The sequence below is a fragment of the Arachis duranensis genome, chromosome 6 (assembly GCF_000817695.3).
Source record: "Arachis duranensis cultivar V14167 chromosome 6, aradu.V14167.gnm2.J7QH, whole genome shotgun sequence".
NCBI lineage: Eukaryota > Viridiplantae > Streptophyta > Magnoliopsida > Fabales > Fabaceae > Arachis > Arachis duranensis.
This window is the reverse complement of record NC_029777.3, coordinates 3,929,636-3,948,992: the sequence shown is the minus strand read 5'-3', so window position 1 is coordinate 3,948,992 and position 19,357 is coordinate 3,929,636. Positions and strand designations below refer to the sequence as shown.

At 32.8% G+C, this 19,357-nt stretch overlaps 2 protein-coding genes and 1 non-coding gene across 10 annotated transcripts in view; all 3 read right to left on the bottom strand.

Annotated features, from left to right (window-relative positions):
- Nucleotides 1-400: 400 nt before the first annotated feature.
- On the bottom strand, nt 401-2,684 carry LOC107492049 (probable aldo-keto reductase 1). The gene is made up of 7 exons (XM_016113016.3): nt 2,545-2,684; nt 2,293-2,460; nt 1,975-2,184; nt 1,709-1,881; nt 1,364-1,460; nt 1,119-1,272; nt 401-961 (listed from the first exon to the last, which is right to left on the bottom strand). Exons 1-7 carry the CDS (start codon nt 2,587-2,589, stop codon nt 780-782), a joined length of 1,029 nt encoding a protein of 342 aa, XP_015968502.1. The 5' UTR covers nt 2,590-2,684; the 3' UTR covers nt 401-779.
- A 126-nt stretch (nt 2,685-2,810) lies between these two features.
- On the bottom strand, nt 2,811-2,881 carry TRNAG-CCC (transfer RNA glycine (anticodon CCC)). Its single transcript has one exon. It is a non-coding gene; the product is annotated as a tRNA-Gly (tRNA).
- A 1,083-nt stretch (nt 2,882-3,964) lies between these two features.
- Nucleotides 3,965-19,357, bottom strand: part of LOC107492047 (probable aldo-keto reductase 1) — a 51,608-nt gene continuing 36,215 nt past the window's right edge. The window contains exons 1-8 of one of the 8 annotated variants that reach the window (XM_016113015.3): nt 13,152-13,245; nt 12,904-13,074; nt 12,584-12,784; nt 12,294-12,466; nt 12,064-12,160; nt 11,636-11,789; nt 11,363-11,530; nt 3,965-4,314 (exon numbers count right to left, since the gene is read on the bottom strand). In XM_016113015.3, coding sequence (XP_015968501.1) covers nt 4,286-4,314; nt 11,363-11,530; nt 11,636-11,789; nt 12,064-12,160; nt 12,294-12,466; nt 12,584-12,784; nt 12,904-13,074; nt 13,152-13,217 — 1,059 coding nt within the window. In that variant the 5' untranslated portion in view covers nt 13,218-13,245 and the 3' untranslated portion in view covers nt 3,965-4,285. Of the gene's footprint in view, nt 4,483-4,591; nt 4,746-5,004; nt 5,102-5,233; nt 5,407-5,510; nt 5,715-5,835; nt 6,007-6,083; nt 6,181-11,362; nt 11,531-11,635; nt 11,790-12,063; nt 12,161-12,293; nt 12,467-12,583; nt 12,785-12,903; nt 13,075-13,151; nt 13,246-19,357 lie in introns of those variants that run through there. The other 7 variants (XM_052263327.1, XM_052263329.1, XM_021126239.2 and 4 more) reach the window with 7 other exon arrangements.

Genomic DNA, 19,357 nt, shown 5'->3' with positions numbered 1-19,357 from the left:
AGAGCTTGAAATCTCTTCTTCAATGTTGGAATAATTTCCTTTTTCATCATGCTAGCCGTTGCACCATTTATTGGTTGTAGCCGTTGGCATTGAAGAGGAATTCTTTCCTTCTTTAACTTGATAACAAGTGCAGCAGCTTTCCTTTTGTATGTGATATGATTCTTGGAGCGTATCACTTATTTATGAATCGATTTGCTTGAATTATGGATTGCTTAATTGTAATCTTTAATTGCCAATTCATTGAAACCTGTAAGTATAATAGAAAATTATCAATTATATTTGTCTATCACAAGGTTATCAATCAATACTTGACTCTGAAAGAAAGACAAAAATTGAAGATTTTGATATATTTCTCTTAATCTATTAGAAACATTTATTTAAAAATCTTTAAAGAAGATCCTTAAAAATACTTTAGTTATATTCATTATTAGTATGATGAAATAATCAATAATATACAAGGATCATTTCCTTTATATTACATTCTTTTATCATAATCAGTATTTGGAAGAAGATGATCAAGGAGGAGTCAAACCAAAATGCTGTGATGTTATTTTATTTTATCAGAGCTCTGAAGTCTGAACTAAATCCAATGAGTAGTCCAATGTCTCAGCATAATTGAAAACATTAATTGAACCATGTCTCTGTCTATGTCTTCTCACTTAATAAAACACACAAAATTTTGCAAGGTAACAAGAACTAGTCTTCATGAGGTGTGATCAAATTTGAGAAAAATGGAAGATAGGAGTTCTGAGATTGTGCATTAACCGGTACATATCTATCTAGCTCCGTTTTGGTGGAGTATCAGCAAACTTCCATGAGCATTTAACGAAAGCTGCAGTGGTCCGATCGCCTGCCACCTCGGATATTGGTACAGCATCTGTAATCTCCTTCAAATCGTCTTCCTTGAGCTTCACTTCTAGCGAACCGATGTTAATGTCAAGATTTGTTGTCTTAGTTGTTCCTACAATACATCACAAGTTCAATAAATATGTTCTTTGCAGGCCAAAACTGTTTTAAAGTGAAAGTACTTTCTATAAATATTTTTTGAATCAGTACTATTCATAACAGATTGATGCTAACACATTCAAAATTATGTTTGCAAATGGAAAATCACTCACCAGGGATAGGTACAACGTCGTCCCCTTGATTAAGGATCCATGCAAGAGCAAGTTGTGAAGGCTTACATCCATGTCTTTCTGCCAGTTTTTCCAACTTAGAATACAAGATCTTGTTCTTGTCTAAGTTTTCCCCTCGAATCCTTGGCTGGTATGCCTGATGAAAATCGAAAAAAAAAGTCAGAGAGCAAGGAACAAGGCCAATTATCATCAAATGATCAAAAAACAAATGTGTCTACTTTCCATACCAGAAAACTGTTTGCTGGTATACTTTCTGTGACACCCTTACCACCGAAAAATCCACGGCCAAGCGGGCTATATGGAACTATCGCAATTCCTAATTCCCTGCAAATGTTATCACCATAGTCATACATTCAATGAAGATTCATGGAGGATGTGGAAAAGCACTTAACACTAGAAAGAAATCATCAAAACAAAACTCTAGATTTCATACCAACTCAACTTAGTTTATGCATATCATATGATTAGGTAAGGCAGGACAATGGAATCAGCTACTAGCCCAGGAATTAGAATAACATATTCTCCCAAAAAGCGCATAACACTTAACATGCAAAAATCCTTAGCATTTTTACCTGCAAAGTGGAACAATATCTTGTTCAATTTCGCGAGTCCAAAGCGACCACTCCAATTGCACGGCTGTAATAGGATGAACAGAATGCGCCCTCCTAATAGTATCAGGACTTGCTTCAGATAACCCTATATGCTTTACTTTGCCCTCTTCCACCAGCTTCTTAAGCTCCCCCATCTATCTCATTCAGGAACAGAAAAATCAGAAATACAAACAGCTACTAAACTATCCCAAATCAAGAAAAAAAAAGTAGAGTTCAATGGAAATTACAGTGTCCTCAATGGGGACCGTGGTGTCGACACGGTGCTGATAATAGAGATCAATGTAATCAACACCAAGGCGCTGAAGGCTACCCTCACAACAAGATCTAACATATTCAGGGGTACCATTGACTACAACAGTGTTAGAAGCCATATCCATTTTGACAATACCAAATTTGGTGGCAATCTGAACTTTATCACGAGGTAACTCCTTAAGAGCCTGAAGAGACAGGGCAAATTATCATATAACTACTGCCATTTTCATTGTTTTATTCACAGGATGAAAAAACCACTAACAAAAACAATGAATTAAAGTTGAAATGTGAACCTTTCCGACAAGAACTTCATTGGCATGGGCACCATAGAAATCAGCAGTGTCAAAAAAAGTTATTCCTTTGCTGAATGCATACTTGATGATTGAGATGCCAACTTCGTCAGGAACAGGATCATTGTACACACCAGTTAACCCCATACATCCGAATCCTATCTTAGAAACCTATCATTATCAAAAGTAAGCATAAATGTGAAGCAGGTTCAGAGTACTACTACTGAAAGTGAATGAATGAAACAACATAGATACCTCAAGACCTTGGGGTCCAAGCTTGACTCTAGGAACTTCTGCCATTTTTGTGTTTGTGTTCCAAGTTTCCTCCTCTATTCAAAATATGAACCTACTACCTACCTACCACAATTGCGTTTTGAAAAGTTGGTGAATGGTTGTAAGTAGAACTCATGCCACGTGTTATGTGGTTGGTGAACCTAAGATATTAAGGTGTTACCACTGCTTTCAATCCTTTCATAATTTGAGTACTTTGTGTAATTATATTGTTCAAAAATATTTGAGAATGCGCATCCGGGGAATCGAACCCCGGTCAGTACCGTGGGAGGGTACTATGATACCACTACACCAGATGCGCTTCTTGCACTTGTGTGGCCAATTTAAAATATATATATATATATGCTCTGACAGCTAAAACTTATGTCTCTAAAGTGTTTTTAAACTTTTAACAATTTAATTAGTTTATAAACGTTATATATTTCACCATACAATAGCAATAGATATCACACCTTGAAACATTTTTAGGAAACTAACTAAAGAATGTCTTAGTGGACTAGGTAAAAAAACATAGAAAGGTTTTGTTTTTAATACTTTATCAATATATTTAATTAATATAAGATTTATATTTTTTAATAAAGTACTCTATTTAGACGACGTCTTAGAAAAAACTCTTATTTTCAAGAGGAGAAAGTTTAGGCCAGTACTTTTATTAAAATTTGGTCAGCACTTAACTAGCAAAGAAAAGTGAGTAATCTTACACCATTAGATATAATTTCACACCATTAAAATTTAAAAACACTAATGATAACTACAAATCACAAAACCTGACCCTAACACTCCCCTTTCAAGAGAGGGAAAAAAAAGAGAGAAAAACACTTCCTGATGAAAAAAGCGAAGAAACAGAATGATGCCATTCAAAAATATAGTGACGTAATTAAGATAGATTGGTCTAATGGTTGGCTTACTAGTCCGTTTAAATAAGTGTCGGAAATTTAAATCCTGCCTTGTGCATGCAATAATTCATTGGCCAACGACAAACCCTTAAATGGAATTCAGTACTGCAGCAAATTAGCCTTTGACTTGCCGGGCTAAAAAATACCGTGAAAAACCTAAAAAAAAAGAAATACAGAGCCGTGGAGGAAAGAAAAACCAAAAGAAAGAAAAAATGGTAGTAGACATAGACACAGATGTGATAGAGTAATAATCAAGGAAGTATTTCAAAGCCTGATTCTTTTAGATTTATCAAAGTCAATACTTTGGTATCCACATATATTGGATACTACTTTTGTGTTTTGAAATCTTGACCAATAGATCTGGACCTTAATCGTCACTGATAATGTCACCAAGCATTCAAAAGTCAAAACCCGGTAAATAAGAATGACGGATTGTGTGTGGTGTCGCTTTATTGTTTCTGCCTTATCATGATTTATAATTCCTTAAATTAGAATAATTAAAATCCTACTCTAATAATTTCATTAATACTTTAGCAGGTACATGGATGGATAATAAAGGAAAGCCCTATTATTATACATAAGTTTTGTTACAACATAAACCTATATTACACACAAAACTGAGACATCATGTAGTATCTACCCAGCCAATCAACTAGAATAGACTTGGACTAATATCTTTCTATATTTTCAAGGAACTCACATTCAAACATTTTCCAGTAAAACAAGGTATTATACATCTGGATCATACATTGGTAGGTGCAGAATTACCATTTATTCATAATTTTGTGTTCCCTATTATTATAGGTGCTTCAAGTTGAGACACTTGAATCATTTGGAGGTGTGTTAGCAGACTTCCAAGAAAATTTAGCATGCCCTTCATCGTAGTGCCTAACTCCTGCTACATCATCAATCGGAACTGCTTCCGAAATTTCCCTTAGGTCGTTCTCACTAAGTTTTACCAACAAGGCACCTATGTTTTGATCCAGGTTCTTGATTTTAGTAGTTCCTGTAAAACCCTATCTCCATCAACATAATTGTTGCAAACTTGCAACCAAGCTAAGCAGCACTATTATCACCAGAACAAGTATGTATCCAAATTTAAAAATTGATCATACCAGGAATAGGCACAACATCATTGCCTTGTTGGAGTACCCATGCTAATGCCAACTGAGGAGTAGTGCACTGATGCTTCTGTGCAAGGCTTTCTATTTTCTCATATATCCTTTTGTTCTTCTCTATGTTCTCTGCTTGGTACCGGGGATGACCACTCTAAAATGGAAAAAAAACAAGCAATCAGATCAGAATTCATCTTTGTCATGTTTCTTGTTGCAAAATCAAGTCTAATGATCTTCTTACTCTTGATGGCTACCTTGGACTTAAAGAAAGAACATGGATGACAATCTAATTTAAACTCACAAATTAGTTCAATAATCCTTCCAGGATTAAGAATTATTCCTTGCTGTTTATTAGTCCTAATAACAATTTGATGCAATGTAACTAAATCAAGCATAGTGATCAAATATAGTACCAAGGTGCTAACAGAAGGCACAGTTTCCACGACTCCCTTGCCGCCAAAAAAGCCACGACCAAGAGGGCTATAAGGCACAATTCCAATGCCAAGTTCCCTGTATTAAAACAAGCACAAAGATAAAAGGTAAAAAAAAGTGTAGTCACATAGAGAGACATAGTTTCAAGTAGCTGATGTCTAATCACTATGTTCTTTAAGTAGAAACTCTAGAAAAACAGCCATAACTAACCTGCAAAGAGGGATTACTTCGTCCTCGATGTCTCGAGTCCAAAGAGACCACTCTAATTGAACTGCTGTAATAGGATGAACAGCATGCGCTCTCCTTATAGTATCAGGGCTGGCTTCAGATAACCCTATATACTTCACTTTCCCTTCCTCAACCAGTTTCTTAAGTTCACCCATCTATTACATACACCAAATTTATTCAGATATCAGAATGTATCAAACGAGATAAGGCAGATAAATAGATCAAGTAATTTCTTTCATTAGTCTGTATCATCACTTACTGTTTGCTCTATAGGCACCGATGTGTCGACTCTATGTTGATAATAGAGATCAATGTATTGAACATCAAGACGTTTCAAGCTAGCTTCACAACATGACCGCACATAGTCTGGTGTACCCTTGATCTGCCTATCAGAGAAGGTTGTTTTTGAAATGCCAAATTTTGTTGCTAGCTGTATCTTGTCTCTGGGCAATTGCTTCAAAGCCTGGTCAAGAAGGAAATTCATAAATGTCTTTTATTAATTTGCAGCAGTAGCAGCAGAACCATACTTACAAGAATTCACCAATTTGTAAAAGTAATGATGACGATTAGTGAATAGTTAATACCTTGGCGAGCAAGAGTTCGTTAGCATGATTAGAACCATAGACATCAGCAGTATCGAAAAAAGTGATGCCTTGAGTGAAAGCATGCTTAATAACTGATATGGCTTCTTGTTCGGGGAGAGGATCGTTGTAAGCTCCAGTGAGGCCCATACACCCAAACCCCAACTTTGAAACCTACGTATAAAAAGAGGAATTTCAAGGAATTGGGGGTGAAAATAATTACATGGATTAAGTGAATGAAAGAAGCTAACTTGAAGGCCTTGGGAACCAAGGTTCACGCGTGGAATGGAAACGCTCTCACTCCCTGCTTCTGCCATTATTATGCTGCTTCACTCCTCAGTCCTGATTTGCAGGTGTGTAGTGTACGTAATGATGGAGAACTATATAGACAAACTAGAAGGTGGACCCGCGGGCTATGAAAAATTTTATGGCTTAAAATTGTATTATAAGTGTTTTTATTTTTATATGAATAATGACAGAAATTATTTTTAATATGGAAAGGGAGATAGTGTTTTGGTTGAATATTGATATTTGAAGTGTATTACAGTATTGTGGAACTCGTCCAACACGCCCTCACGTGTTGCACCACGCCCCCCACGTGTTGCACAATACGCTGCCACGTGTCCACCACGCCCCCCACGTGTTGGCCAGAATGCTGCCACGTGTCCACCACGCTTCCCATGTGTTGCACCACGCCCTCCACGTGTTGACTTTTTACCTACAAAATTCACCTATCTGTAATTACACCAAATAATCCCATTTCCCAAAAAAACACCAATATCTCTTCCATATAAAAAAAAATCAGCCATGTTGTCTTACATATTCAATTTTTTTTATGAATTAAATTTAATTAAATTAAATAATAAAATTTATAATAATATTAATTATAATTAATTTTTATTATGTTAAACTAATTTAATTGAATAATTAATAAAAAATTTAGATGTATAATATTATATTTTTTATATAATTTTTAAAAATTTTTATTCATTATGTGTTAGGTATTTAATAGTAGATTCAAATAATAATTAAAGATTGATTGTAATTTAAAAAAGAATACCTAACAAGTATTATTGTTAGGTATTTAATATGTAATTTAAATAATAATTATGATGGAAAGGTTGGAAAGAACTTTGAAATGTGAGTTATACTATAAAGATGGAAAAGTAGAGATTTTTTTTTTAATGGATATGAACTTCGTCAATAAGAAAGATTTGGAGGAGTTATTCAGAGGGTTAGGATATTTGGAATATAAAGTCATATTCTGACATGATCCAACTGCGCTGGTGTTTGAGAATGGGTTGCACATACTTGCTGGTGACAAAAAAATAAATAAAATGTGCGATTTTATACTTAAATACAATCTGAAAGAATTCTTCTTGTACTTTGAGCATCTAATGAATTAGCCTTGTAGTCGTAGAGACAATGTAAGGGTAGAATATGTTTCTAAAAAAGAGTCTATAGAGGAGATAGATTCTTTTTACGATAATTCTTTGAATTTTGGAAGAGACACAATCATCGTCTTCATATGATTTTTATGAGAGTGTTGAGAATGAAGCTTATAAGCCTCTACCTTCCAAGTATGAGAGTGACAATAGTAAGGAATCTCCAAGATCTGAAAATAGGATGAAGAAATAGAAACTTAAGTCACCATTCAACATAAAACAAAGGCCCAATAACATAACTATCATCATTAAGACAAGATTACCATCATCTAACCAAATTTTTAGCATACATCACCATCCGAGCACGATCAAATTTGACGCAAAAACTGTCGGGAGTTTAGAGGCAACACAACCACGCGTCCCCTCCTTTACCATACCACATACTTTCAGCACCAGCAGAGAAAAAACCCTTTCAGTACCGTAACAATGGCCGTAAAAATATAACGACGTGGAGGGAAGAAAAAAACCGAAAGAAAGAAAAAATTGTAGTAGACATAGACATAGATGTGATAGAGTAATAATTAAGGAAGTATTTCTAGGCCAGCTTTTTTTAGATGTATCAAAGTTAATACTTTGGTACCCACATATATTGGATATTATTTTGTGTGTACGTTGATGATTTAAATATCATTGGAATCCCTAAAAAGATTCCGACAATTATAAAAGATCTAAAAAAAGAGTTTGAGATGAAAGATCTTGAAAAGACTAAATTTTGTCTCAGCTTACAGATCAAGCATACAAAAAATGGGATCTTTATTCATCAAACAACATACACAAAAAAGATCATAAAGAGATTTTATATAGATAAGTCATATCCATTAAGTACTCAATGATCGTAAGGTATTTGGATGTGAAAAAAGATAAATTCTATGAAGAAAATGAAGATATCCTTAGTTCTGAAGTACTATACCTCAGTGCTATTGGGGCACTAATGTATCTAGGGATGGAAATAGGCCAAGCGGCCTGCAACCTGGCCTGATAGAAAATAGGTCCAAGTTCAGGCTATTAAAAAAGCCTATATTTTTTTAAAATATCAGATAGTCTATTGGGTCTATTAGAAGGATTTGAACTTTGGTCTTCTAACATATGAAAATACCTTTATCCATTAAACTATTTGTCTCTTTAATTATATAAGTGTATTTTTATTTTTTTAATATCTTTAATCTTTGATGTTGGAATATCAAAAGTCAATCAAATAAAATAATTCTAAAAACTTTTTCTCCACATTAATAAAGAAATAAACATACACACGGTCATTTTTTCTTCTCTTCTCCACTTTATACGCTCTTCTATCAGACTACCATCCTCTTCATCTTCTCTTCCTTTAACTTTACGTATTTCTTCATTTTTCTCATGTCATTATTTTTTATTTTATTATTTTTTATATTTATTGTTATTCTTTCATCAATTGGGATTTTATTCTGTCAAAAATCTTCTTTTAAGTTCGATTTTTTTGTTTGTGTTGTGATATTATTTCTATTTTTTCGAATATAAAATTTTATCCATTTTTTTCTTCATGAAAAAGTTCTTGCTTTATGCTATTGATACGATGAAAGTAAAAAAAAAATCATGAGATAATGTTGTCTATTAATTTTTGTTTAGGTATTACAATAGACTTTAGAAATGGCTGAATCTGTAACTCCAAATAATCCATTGGCTAATTCTATTTCTTTAAATGGAGAAGAAATTAATCATTCAGTACCAACAATGCCAACAATAGATACTGGCCAATTCTATTATTTTATATTTTATAATTTTAAAAATTAAATTATATCTTAAATTTAATTATTATTAAAAAAACAGGTCTATTGACAGGTTTCAGGCCAGACCAGATTTAACAACAGGCCAGGCTCAGTACTCATTAAAAAGTCTATACCAGGCTACAGGCCAGGCTAAGGCCAATATACTCTATTTCATGTCTGGCCTGTTAAGAGTAAAGTCTGGCCTGTCCTGACCTATTTCCACCCCTAAATGTATCTTGCTAATAATACACGACCCGATATATCATTTGCTGTGAATTTACTAGTAAGGTATAGTTCATCCCCAACCAGAAGACGTTGAAATGAAATCAAACAAATCTTTCAATATCTTCATAGAACAATTGATATGAGACTGTTTTATCCATATGAATCAAAGTCACAATTAGTTGGCTATGCAGATGCAGGATATTTGTTTGATCCACACAAAGGAAGATCTCAAACAGGATACCTATTCACCTATGGTAATACAGCTATATCATGGAGGTCTACGAAACAGGCGATAACAGTAACCTTCTCTAATCATGCTGAAATACTAGCGATACATGAAGCAAGTCGCGAGTGTTTTTGGCTCAAGAGTTTAATCCAATGTATTTTATCGTCATGTGGACTGATTGATCATAAAATAGCCCAACTATTCTATTTGAAGATAATAAATCATCCATTTCTCAATTTAAGGGTGGATACATCAAAGGTGATAGAACAAAGCGATAATCAAGGAACAATTAATATTCAACAGATCCACTCAAGCGATAATCTGACAAATTTATTTACAAAGTCACTTCCATAATTCTCCTTTGAAAGATTGGTACAGCAGATTGGAATGCGCCGATTCCAAGATATTAAATACTGTCGATAAGAGAGGGAGGCTGTACTCTTTTTTCCTTGGTCAGGTTTTTGTCCCTATTGGATTTTTCTTGACAAAATTTTTAATGAGACAGTCTCACCACAAAGAATATTGTACTCTTTTTCCTTTACTACTTTTTTTTTTCTATTGAGTTTTTCTTTAGTAAAGTTTTAACAAGATATAATCTTAAATGAACATCCAAGGGGGAGTATTGTGATAAAAACAAATACATAGATGCCCATTTATGACTTGGGTTAACATTGAATGAATCACTTTTTGAAGGTGAATTCAAATTAATGAGGATTGAAAATGAAGGCATCTTACATGTATAAATAGAAGGCATAGTCAGAAACAATAGATACAGCAATAATAATTTTCTCTCTCTATATTACCAATGAGTTATGCTAGATAACCAATGATTTTTTTGAACAACATGAACAACCACCAATCAAATAAAAACACACTACACTTCCAAATTACCCACCTAAATTTTAATATTAAAATAACCATCCGTACACCTAGTGAAATGAACATCCGATATTCTATTGTTCACATTATTTAGTATTTTTATTGTCTACCTATACTTTTTCATTACAAATATATAAAACAATATTCTTTCTCTCCTTTTATATATGTAACAAATAAACTCATATCTTTTTATTTATATAAATCATCTCTATTATATTAAAATAATAATATTATAGTAAAATCTTTTATTTATATTTTTTTTATTTATTTTTTTCTTTAGTTATTTATTTCACATCACATCAGACAAAACACTTATTGATGAAGAAACAGAGTGATGCCATTTAGAAATATAGCGACGTGGAGGGAGAGAAAAACCAAAGAAAGAAAAAATTGTAGACATAGACATAAATGTGATAGAATAATAATTAAGGAAGTACTTCAAGGCTTGATTTCTTTAGATGTATCAAAGTTAATACTTTGGTACCCACATATATTGGATATTACTTTGTGTTTGTGATTTGAAATCTTGACCAAAAGATCTGGATCTTAATCGTCACTGATAATGTCAGCAAGTATTCAAAAGTCAAAAACCCGGTAAATAAGAATGACGGATTGTGGTGTGGTGTCGCTTTATTGTTTCTGCCTTATCATGATTTATAATTCGATAAATAAGAATAATTAAAATGCTACTCTAATAACTTCATGAATAGCAGGTACATGGATGGATAATAAAGGAAACCCTATTATTATACATAAGTTTTGTTACAACACAAACCTGGATTACACATAAAACTGAGACATCATGTAGTATCTACCCAACCAACCAACTAGAATACACTTGGACTAATATCTTTCTGTATTTTCAAGGAACTCACATTCAAACATTTTCCAGTAAAACAAGGTATTATACATCTGGATCATACATTGGTTGGTGTAGAATTACCCTTTACTCATAGTTTTGTGTTCCCTATTATTATAGGTGCTTCAAGTTGAGACACTTGAATCGTTTGGAGGTGTGTTAGCAAACTTCCAAGTAAATTTAGCAGTCCCTTCACTGTAGTGCCTATCTCCTGCTACATCATCAATCGGAACTGCTTCCGAAATTTCCTTTAGGTCGTTCTCACTAAGTTTAACCAACAAGGCACCTATGTTTTGATCCAGGTTCTTCATTTTAGTAGTTCCTATAAAACTCTAGCTCCATCAATATCATTGTTACAACCAAGCTAAGCAACACATTTGATCTTACCAGGAAAAAAAAACTATTAAGAAAAAACAAAAGTTCATACCAGGAATAGGCACAACATCATTGCCTTGTTGGAGTACCCATGCTAATGCCAACTGAGGAGTGGTACACTCATACTTCTTTGCAAGGCTTTCTATTCTTTCATATATCTTCTTGTTTTTCTCTACGTTCTCTGCCTGGAAACGGGGATGACCGCTCTAAAATGGGAAATAAACAAGCAATCAGACAATCAGATCAGAATTCATCTTTGCCATGTTTGTCGTAGCAAAACCAAGTCTAATCATTTTACCTTTGATGACTAACTTTAACTTAGAGAAAGAACATGGATGACAGTCTAATTTAAACTCACAAACTAGTTCAATAATCCTTCTAGGATTAAGAATTATTCCTTGCTGTTTATTAATTAGCCACATCCCAATAACAAATTTGATGCTATGTAACTAAATCAACCATAGTGATCGAATATGGTACCAAGGTGCTAACAGAAGGCACAGTTTCCACAACTCCCTTGCCGCCAAAAAAGCCACGACCAAGAGGGCTATAAGGCACAATTCCAATACCAAGTTCCCTGTATTAAAACAAGCACAAAGATAAAAGGTAAAATAAAAGTGTAGTCACATAGAGAGACATAGTTTCAAGTAGCTGACATCTAATCACTACGTTCTTTAAGTAGAAACTCTAGAAAAACAGCCATAACTAACCTGCAAAGAGGGATTACTTCGTCCTCGATGTCTCGAGTCCAAAGGGACCACTCTAATTGAACTGCTGTAATAGGATGAACAGCATGCGCTCTCCTTATAGTATCAGGGCTGGCTTCAGATAACCCTATGTACTTCACTTTCCCCTCCTCAACCAGTTTCTTAAGTTCACCCATCTATTGCATACACCAAAGTTATTCAGATATCAGAATGCATCAAGTGAGATAAGGCGGATATAGATAAAATGATTTCATTGGTCTATAAAAGAGGAAGAAACTAAAAGCATGAGTTACTGTTTGTTCTATAGGCACTGATGTGTCGACTCTATGCTGATAATAGAGATCAATGTATTCAACACCAAGACGTTTCAAGCTAGCTTCACAACATGACCGCACATAGTCTGGTGTACCCTTGATCTGCAAACCAGAGATGCCTCTTGACATGCCAAATTTTGTTGCTAGCTGTATCTTGTTCCTAGGCAATTGCTTCAAAGCCTGGTTTGTGGCCAAGAAGGAAATTCAAAATTGTGTTTCATTAATTTGCAGCAGAACCATACTTACAAGAATTCACCAATTTGTAAAAGTAATGTCGATGATTAGTGAGTAGTTAGTACCTTGGCGAGCAAGAGTTCATTAGCATGATTAGAACCATAGATATCAGCAGTATCGAAAAATGTGATGCCTTTACTGAAAGCATGCTTAATAACTGATATGGCTTCTTGATCCGGGAGAGGATCGTTGTAAGCTCCAGTAAGCCCCATACACCCAAACCCTAACTTTGAAACCTACGTATAAAAAGAGGAATTTCAAGGAATTGGGGGTGAAAATAATTACATGGATTAAGTGAATGAAAGAAGCTAGCTTGAAGGCCTTGGGAACCAAGGTTCACGCGAGGAATGGAAACGCTCTCACTCCCTGCTTCTGCCATTATTACTCACTCCTCACTCCTCACTCCTCACTCCTGATTTGCAACTGTATAGTGTACGTAACGATCGAGGATGGATGTATATGACTATTGACTATATGTGACTATGACTCCCAGGGAAAGGTTCATGTTTTTTTATTTCACTTTTTAGGCCATTTATTTCATCTCCTCCGTTTAACTATGAAATGGGACCCAGTTGAATTTTTGGTATTGGACCCGGTTGTTTGTACCTTTTTGGGTTTGTGGTAATTGATTAGGACACATCTATAGGTTAACCATATTGTCCATGGTCTATTTGTACAGACTACGGAGGCATGATTCATTACCAACGACCCATAAAGGATAATAAAAGAATGAGTACTACTACGAGCTAATGGTTTAAATGTATAATGTGCTATCCAAAATAATTATGTGAGTACTAAGGGATAATAAGCATCTCAAGTTATGAAATCACTCATTCCCAAAAAGATAAACTAATTTTGGGATTCCGCAATGATCGAACTCTTGATTTTTCGGATCTCGAGTTTTAATATCATGTCATGATACCACTAATCCCAAAAATTTTAATTGAAAAAATATAACACTAATGGTTATATCTCTAATACTCTCTAAACCTCCATTATATACATTATACAAATATTCCATTGGTTCCTGTACTTTCTCTAAAAGAATATGATTCATTACCCTTTGTGGCCTAACCCATTTCGAAAATAGGACAGGACAAGACACTGATGGACAGAGACACAAAATTTTGTATTTTTATATTCTATTTGGTGATAAACTAGAACAAATTATAAAAATTCAATTTTTTTTATTTTTTTTATTCAAAAAATTTGAGATGAAAAATATAATAATAAAAAATATAATTATGAAAAATTAAAAAGAATAATAAAAGAAAAATAAAAAATAAGTTGTATCCTTTATTAGTATCTCTGTATTTTTTCTGTTAGGATGGACATAAAATATATTAATTTAATATCTCTAGACACATTATCTCTATTTATATCTTCTCTACTAAATACAATTTTATATTTCAATATCCATGTCTCAGTGTCATGTCTAAAAGATAATAAGGAGTCCCAAAAAGGTTTTGTTATTGTTGATTTTGCATCTTTAATTATTTCCCACTTTATTTGTGTGAATAGTGAATCCTATGTGGCACAAGATGTGATTTGATCGGACCTTTGCAAAAGTCCAATTTGCAAAATCGTCCGCTACCTCCGTACTATACTATTCGCTATTATATAATATATGAAATATTTCAAGCGCAACGAGAATATCGGTGTACCAATTATTTTAACCGTTGATTTGAATTATAAAAAATATATATAATATATATTAATTAAAATAAACGATTAAAATAATTAGTGCACTAATACTTTCCGGTGCATTTAAAATGTTTCATATAATATATATTCATTGCTCAAACATACTTGGGTTAATATCATCTCATATATTGGCCAATTCTTTAGTGTCGTATTAAATTTGTCTAATTTTTTTAAGATAAATTTGTACAATAATATCATATTCATACACTTGTACATGAAAACTTGCTAATCAGTATACATTATTTGATTTGAGACTTCAATTATAGCTGTTTTGTTTCAAATGAATCTATATTTATATACATAGTTAAAGTGTTCAGAAAAATTTTACTTAATTTTCAACTTGATTAATGTTAGTACATGTATTAAATACACATGGTGTTTTGGATGAATATTGAAACGGATCAAAGTTGGTGGTTGAACAATGATGAAAATTCTATTATTACTAGCAATTATAAGTAATGGGCTTAAATTCCACATGTTGAATCTAATGAATGATTTTATTATTGTCGTTTTGTTATTATAATGATAAATAAACAAATTAAATCAATATGTATTCTGCTTAAGTTATAGATATATATGATAAAATTATGAAAAAAACAGAAAAAAATAGATGAAGAAATTTTATTGATTGTTAATTTGATTGAATTGAATTGGATTTATGTATTTTATTGGGCTGAATTTGTGAGACACAAGACTTTTTTATTGTTGTCATGGACTAAGGTAGAATAGTAGTTTAATACGCCCCTCAAGCTGGTGGATGGAAGATGTCAATAATCCACAGCTTGGATAAGCTCTGATGAAATTGTTAAGGAAGACGCGCCTGACGTGGTGACACAAAGGGAGATGCGTGCGGCGGAGCTAGCTGCCACGGCGAAAAAATATAAAAGGAGATGATGTGCTTATGCAGCGAGCGATCTTCAAAAAATGCGTGCAGCGAAACTTGAGCTGTCGGTGGCAAAAATATAAAAAGAGATAGCAGCGATCTTCAAAAAATGCGTGCGAAGCTTGAGCTGCCGACGGCAAAAATATAAAAGAATATGCTGTGCTTGAGCAGTGATTTAAAAAAAAGGAAAAATAAGCGTGTGGAGCGCAATAAGATTAATCTTTAGAGGGCATGCAGATTGATCTGCTGAAACATGATGGACGGAACTGCCGGAATGAGGCGCAGATGAAACTACCGGAAGAAGGCGCAGACAGGCCATAGTAACTATTCTATGAATGATAGTTGTTTTCTGTTACAACAGAGATAACAAAGACTGATGTTGGATTTTTACTAGGATGGTGTAATAGAGATTGGTTGAATTCTGAGTTAAATTAGAAGATTGATTATTTATTGTGGGAGGATGTTGAAAAAGAAGTACGGTAATTTTTCATCGGAAAGATGATAGCTTATGTATCCTCTTCAAGGAGGATACCAAGGTTCTGATACCATGATAAAATTGTGAAAGAATAGAAAAAGAATATATGAAGAAATTTTATTGATTGTTGATTTGATTGAATTGAACTGAACTTATGTATTCTGTTGAGCTGAATTTATGGGTCACAAAACTTCTTTATTATTGTCATGGACTAAGGTAGAAAAGTAGTTTAATAATATATTTCTACTTCATAGAAAGATAGCACAGCATAATCTATAATGCATCACCAATGTCACAACTCAAAATTTTGGCAAAAGAAACATATATTTACTTTGGCAATAATGTTTCAGCACCTTATAATTCCACTCAATGAAGAGGAAAAACAAAACTCCATCACTTTGATTGTAGAAAAAGAGAAAAAACAAAACTCCGTCATTTTCTTTGATGCAGAATTAATTTTATATATTCTTCACACTTGCAATATTAATAAATAAATACAACCCTTCTACGATCAACAAAGAATATCAAACGGTTAACTTGTTGAAAGAAATTCAAGTTACTAGTTTTGGTATATTCAAATCCCTTTTAAATTTTATTTCTGGATCTACACATTAAAATGTGGCAGTTAGTTTCGAAGCTGATGAACAACAAAAAGATGTTATCCAACACAGAGGACAATAATGAATTTGTAAAAGTTGATGATGCATTGCAATTCTTCGCATTCAACATGGAAAACATCGATGACTTGTAGAACAAGTTACTGAGATTAGGGTCAAGCATTCAAGATCTTGAAGAAGGAATTGAGTCATTGTTTAGGCAGGCACTTAATCAAAATCAGAGTTGCCCTTCTCAACATTCTTAATCACTAGTTGTTGATCCAACTTAACGGCTTCTGAATTTTGTAATATATTAATTAGCAGCTTGTATACTTTTCTTTTTTCTATATATATGCCATGTGATATTTTCATTTGAGGTTTCATCCTCTGGACTAAGACTTATATAATACGTGAAAATTAACATTATAATTTGTTAAGTTAAGAAATTAACTAAGTTTAATTTGATAATGACAAATATTATTGGGTTAATCACCCAATTAATTTTGATTATGTTTAGTTAAGTGTTGCAGGCTAAAGAATCAGCAGCCCAGTTGGAAGAAAACAAAAACAAGATTTTTAGTAGATCTCTAACCAATAAAGCCCAATGAATCTAAGCAAAGAAATCAAATGGACTGAATAGAAAGAAGCCAACTCAAGCCCGAGTTGCTTACCCAAGTTGATCCCTCCAAGATGGTACTTTCCAAAGTCAACGTTCACTTTTTTCTTCGGTCAGACTCAGGGAAAGGAGAGATAGCTTCGTTCCTTGCTCATTTCACCATAGAAGAAAAAAAGAGAAAGTTTAATCCAAAAGGCAAATGTCTAATCACCCAAATCAAACCATTTCATGCTAAGTCAAAAATTAAATGTGATCTATTTCTATTTGCATGTAATTTACTTTTTTCACTCCTTCTCCAACTCTCTGCCACTCTATTTTGGGACAAATGGAGAAAGTGATTTCTGATAATCACTACTATGAATCAATGGCCAAAATTATTTCTTGGAGATAAAGTTGTAGTTCAATGGTTCAGATCTGAGTTTACCATTGAACAACTTTTTCATTGCTTTATTGAGGATTTCGGTCAAGCAAAAAAGCTCAGATTCAAAGTTCCTAATTCAAAGATTAATTGAAAATAGTGAAATGATAAGTTAGTAGCACACAGGTCGAGGAGTTGACTTGGAATAAAGTAACTCAATAACATGGAATGAGATACAAAAACAAAATGTTTCTTCCTTCTGAAAACAAGGAGAAAGAACCAGAGTTAGAGTTTTATTGAGAACTTCCTGAAAAGGTTTAACGTTTTGGACAGTGTTATCTAAAGAAAGAAACATTCCGCCAAAATGAAGAACTTGATTAGTGTTTACTCAACCAGGTTCAACTCATAGCAAAAGAGGCTGTTGAACCATCAATCTCCTTCAAGTTTTACAGATTATAATTTCTATTTAATGTATATCTTTCTGTAATTTCTAGAGTGGTAAAAGGCTGAATGACAAAATTCAAAAAAAATCCAAAGAGTGACAAAAAGCTAAGTGATACACTTAAGAGAAAAGTCTAGAGTAATTTCAGATTTCTTTAGGTTGGTTCAAATGTCTTATGTCTTGTACCAATGAGGTACCCCTTTCTAAGTTGAGTTAGCACTTAGATTGAAGATTTAGGTATTAGCATAACCAAGTTAAGTTAGGTTAGAACTTGAGAGAGAAAGGATGGTATCAATCATTTGAAATTGGTGTATGTAATACTTTAACTATAATAGAAATTCCACCACTGTTGTGGTGGAGACTTGATGTAGGTTGCATTGCACAAGGCAACTGAACCATAATACATGATGGCGTCAGCTTCTCTCTTTCCTTTTCTGTTATGTTTTCCGACATTCATAAGACAAAACGAAATTGTCTCATAAATTTTTCGCTGTTAAGTTCAAACAGATTCGGATTGAAAGTTTGTAATTAAAGGGTTATTTCATTAAAGTAAAAAAAGGTCATAAATTCAACCCTGCTTCTACAACTTCCATAATTGTATAATATTTTTTGGACAAATAAATAATAGTAGAAGAGTTTTTGGTTTTATAATTAATAAAAGATAATTATAACGATAAATGAATAAATTTTTAAAAAAGAAACATTGAATTAACAAAAAATCCTTAAAATTTTGTTTGACAATGACAATTTTATTTTGGCGAATTCTACTGTGTAGATGAAAAATTCTGTCTACATGTATAAATGACACGTGTATGCTTATAATGAATGTAATGTGTTTTGTATTATAATGGAGGGAGACAAATTTTTTGCAGTAATGAGCTGCTCTGAAAGGTAGGTTTATGGGGATTTTTTTAAATAAATTATTTAATTATTTAATTATCAAAATATATCATTTATAGCATATTTATCAATTTACATCGCATTGATTTATTTCGTTTATATTGTAAATGAGATATGTGTATTTATAAATATGTGATTTATTTTGTTTATCAATTTACATCGCATTGATTTAAATTGAACTAAATTTTAAAAATTGAACGTTTTAAATGATATAGAAAATGGATAATTTCAAATAATAGAAAAAAATAGACAATTTTAAATAATAAAAAAGATGAACGAAGAGAAGATGGAAAATTTCAAAATAATAGGAGGAGAGAGATAATTTTAATTAACTAATTAATGGACGATTGGACGTATCACGTAATTTAAAATTGTCTATTTAAAATTAATACATTATTTTCTTAGAAACCAACCTATTTAAACTAATAATAAAAAATTTTAGTATTAATTTACTTCCTTTTTAAGTATGTTTTATTAAAAAAATATACGTTAAAATTTAACTCTTAAATTAATTACGAAATATTTGTAATATTTTACATATAATA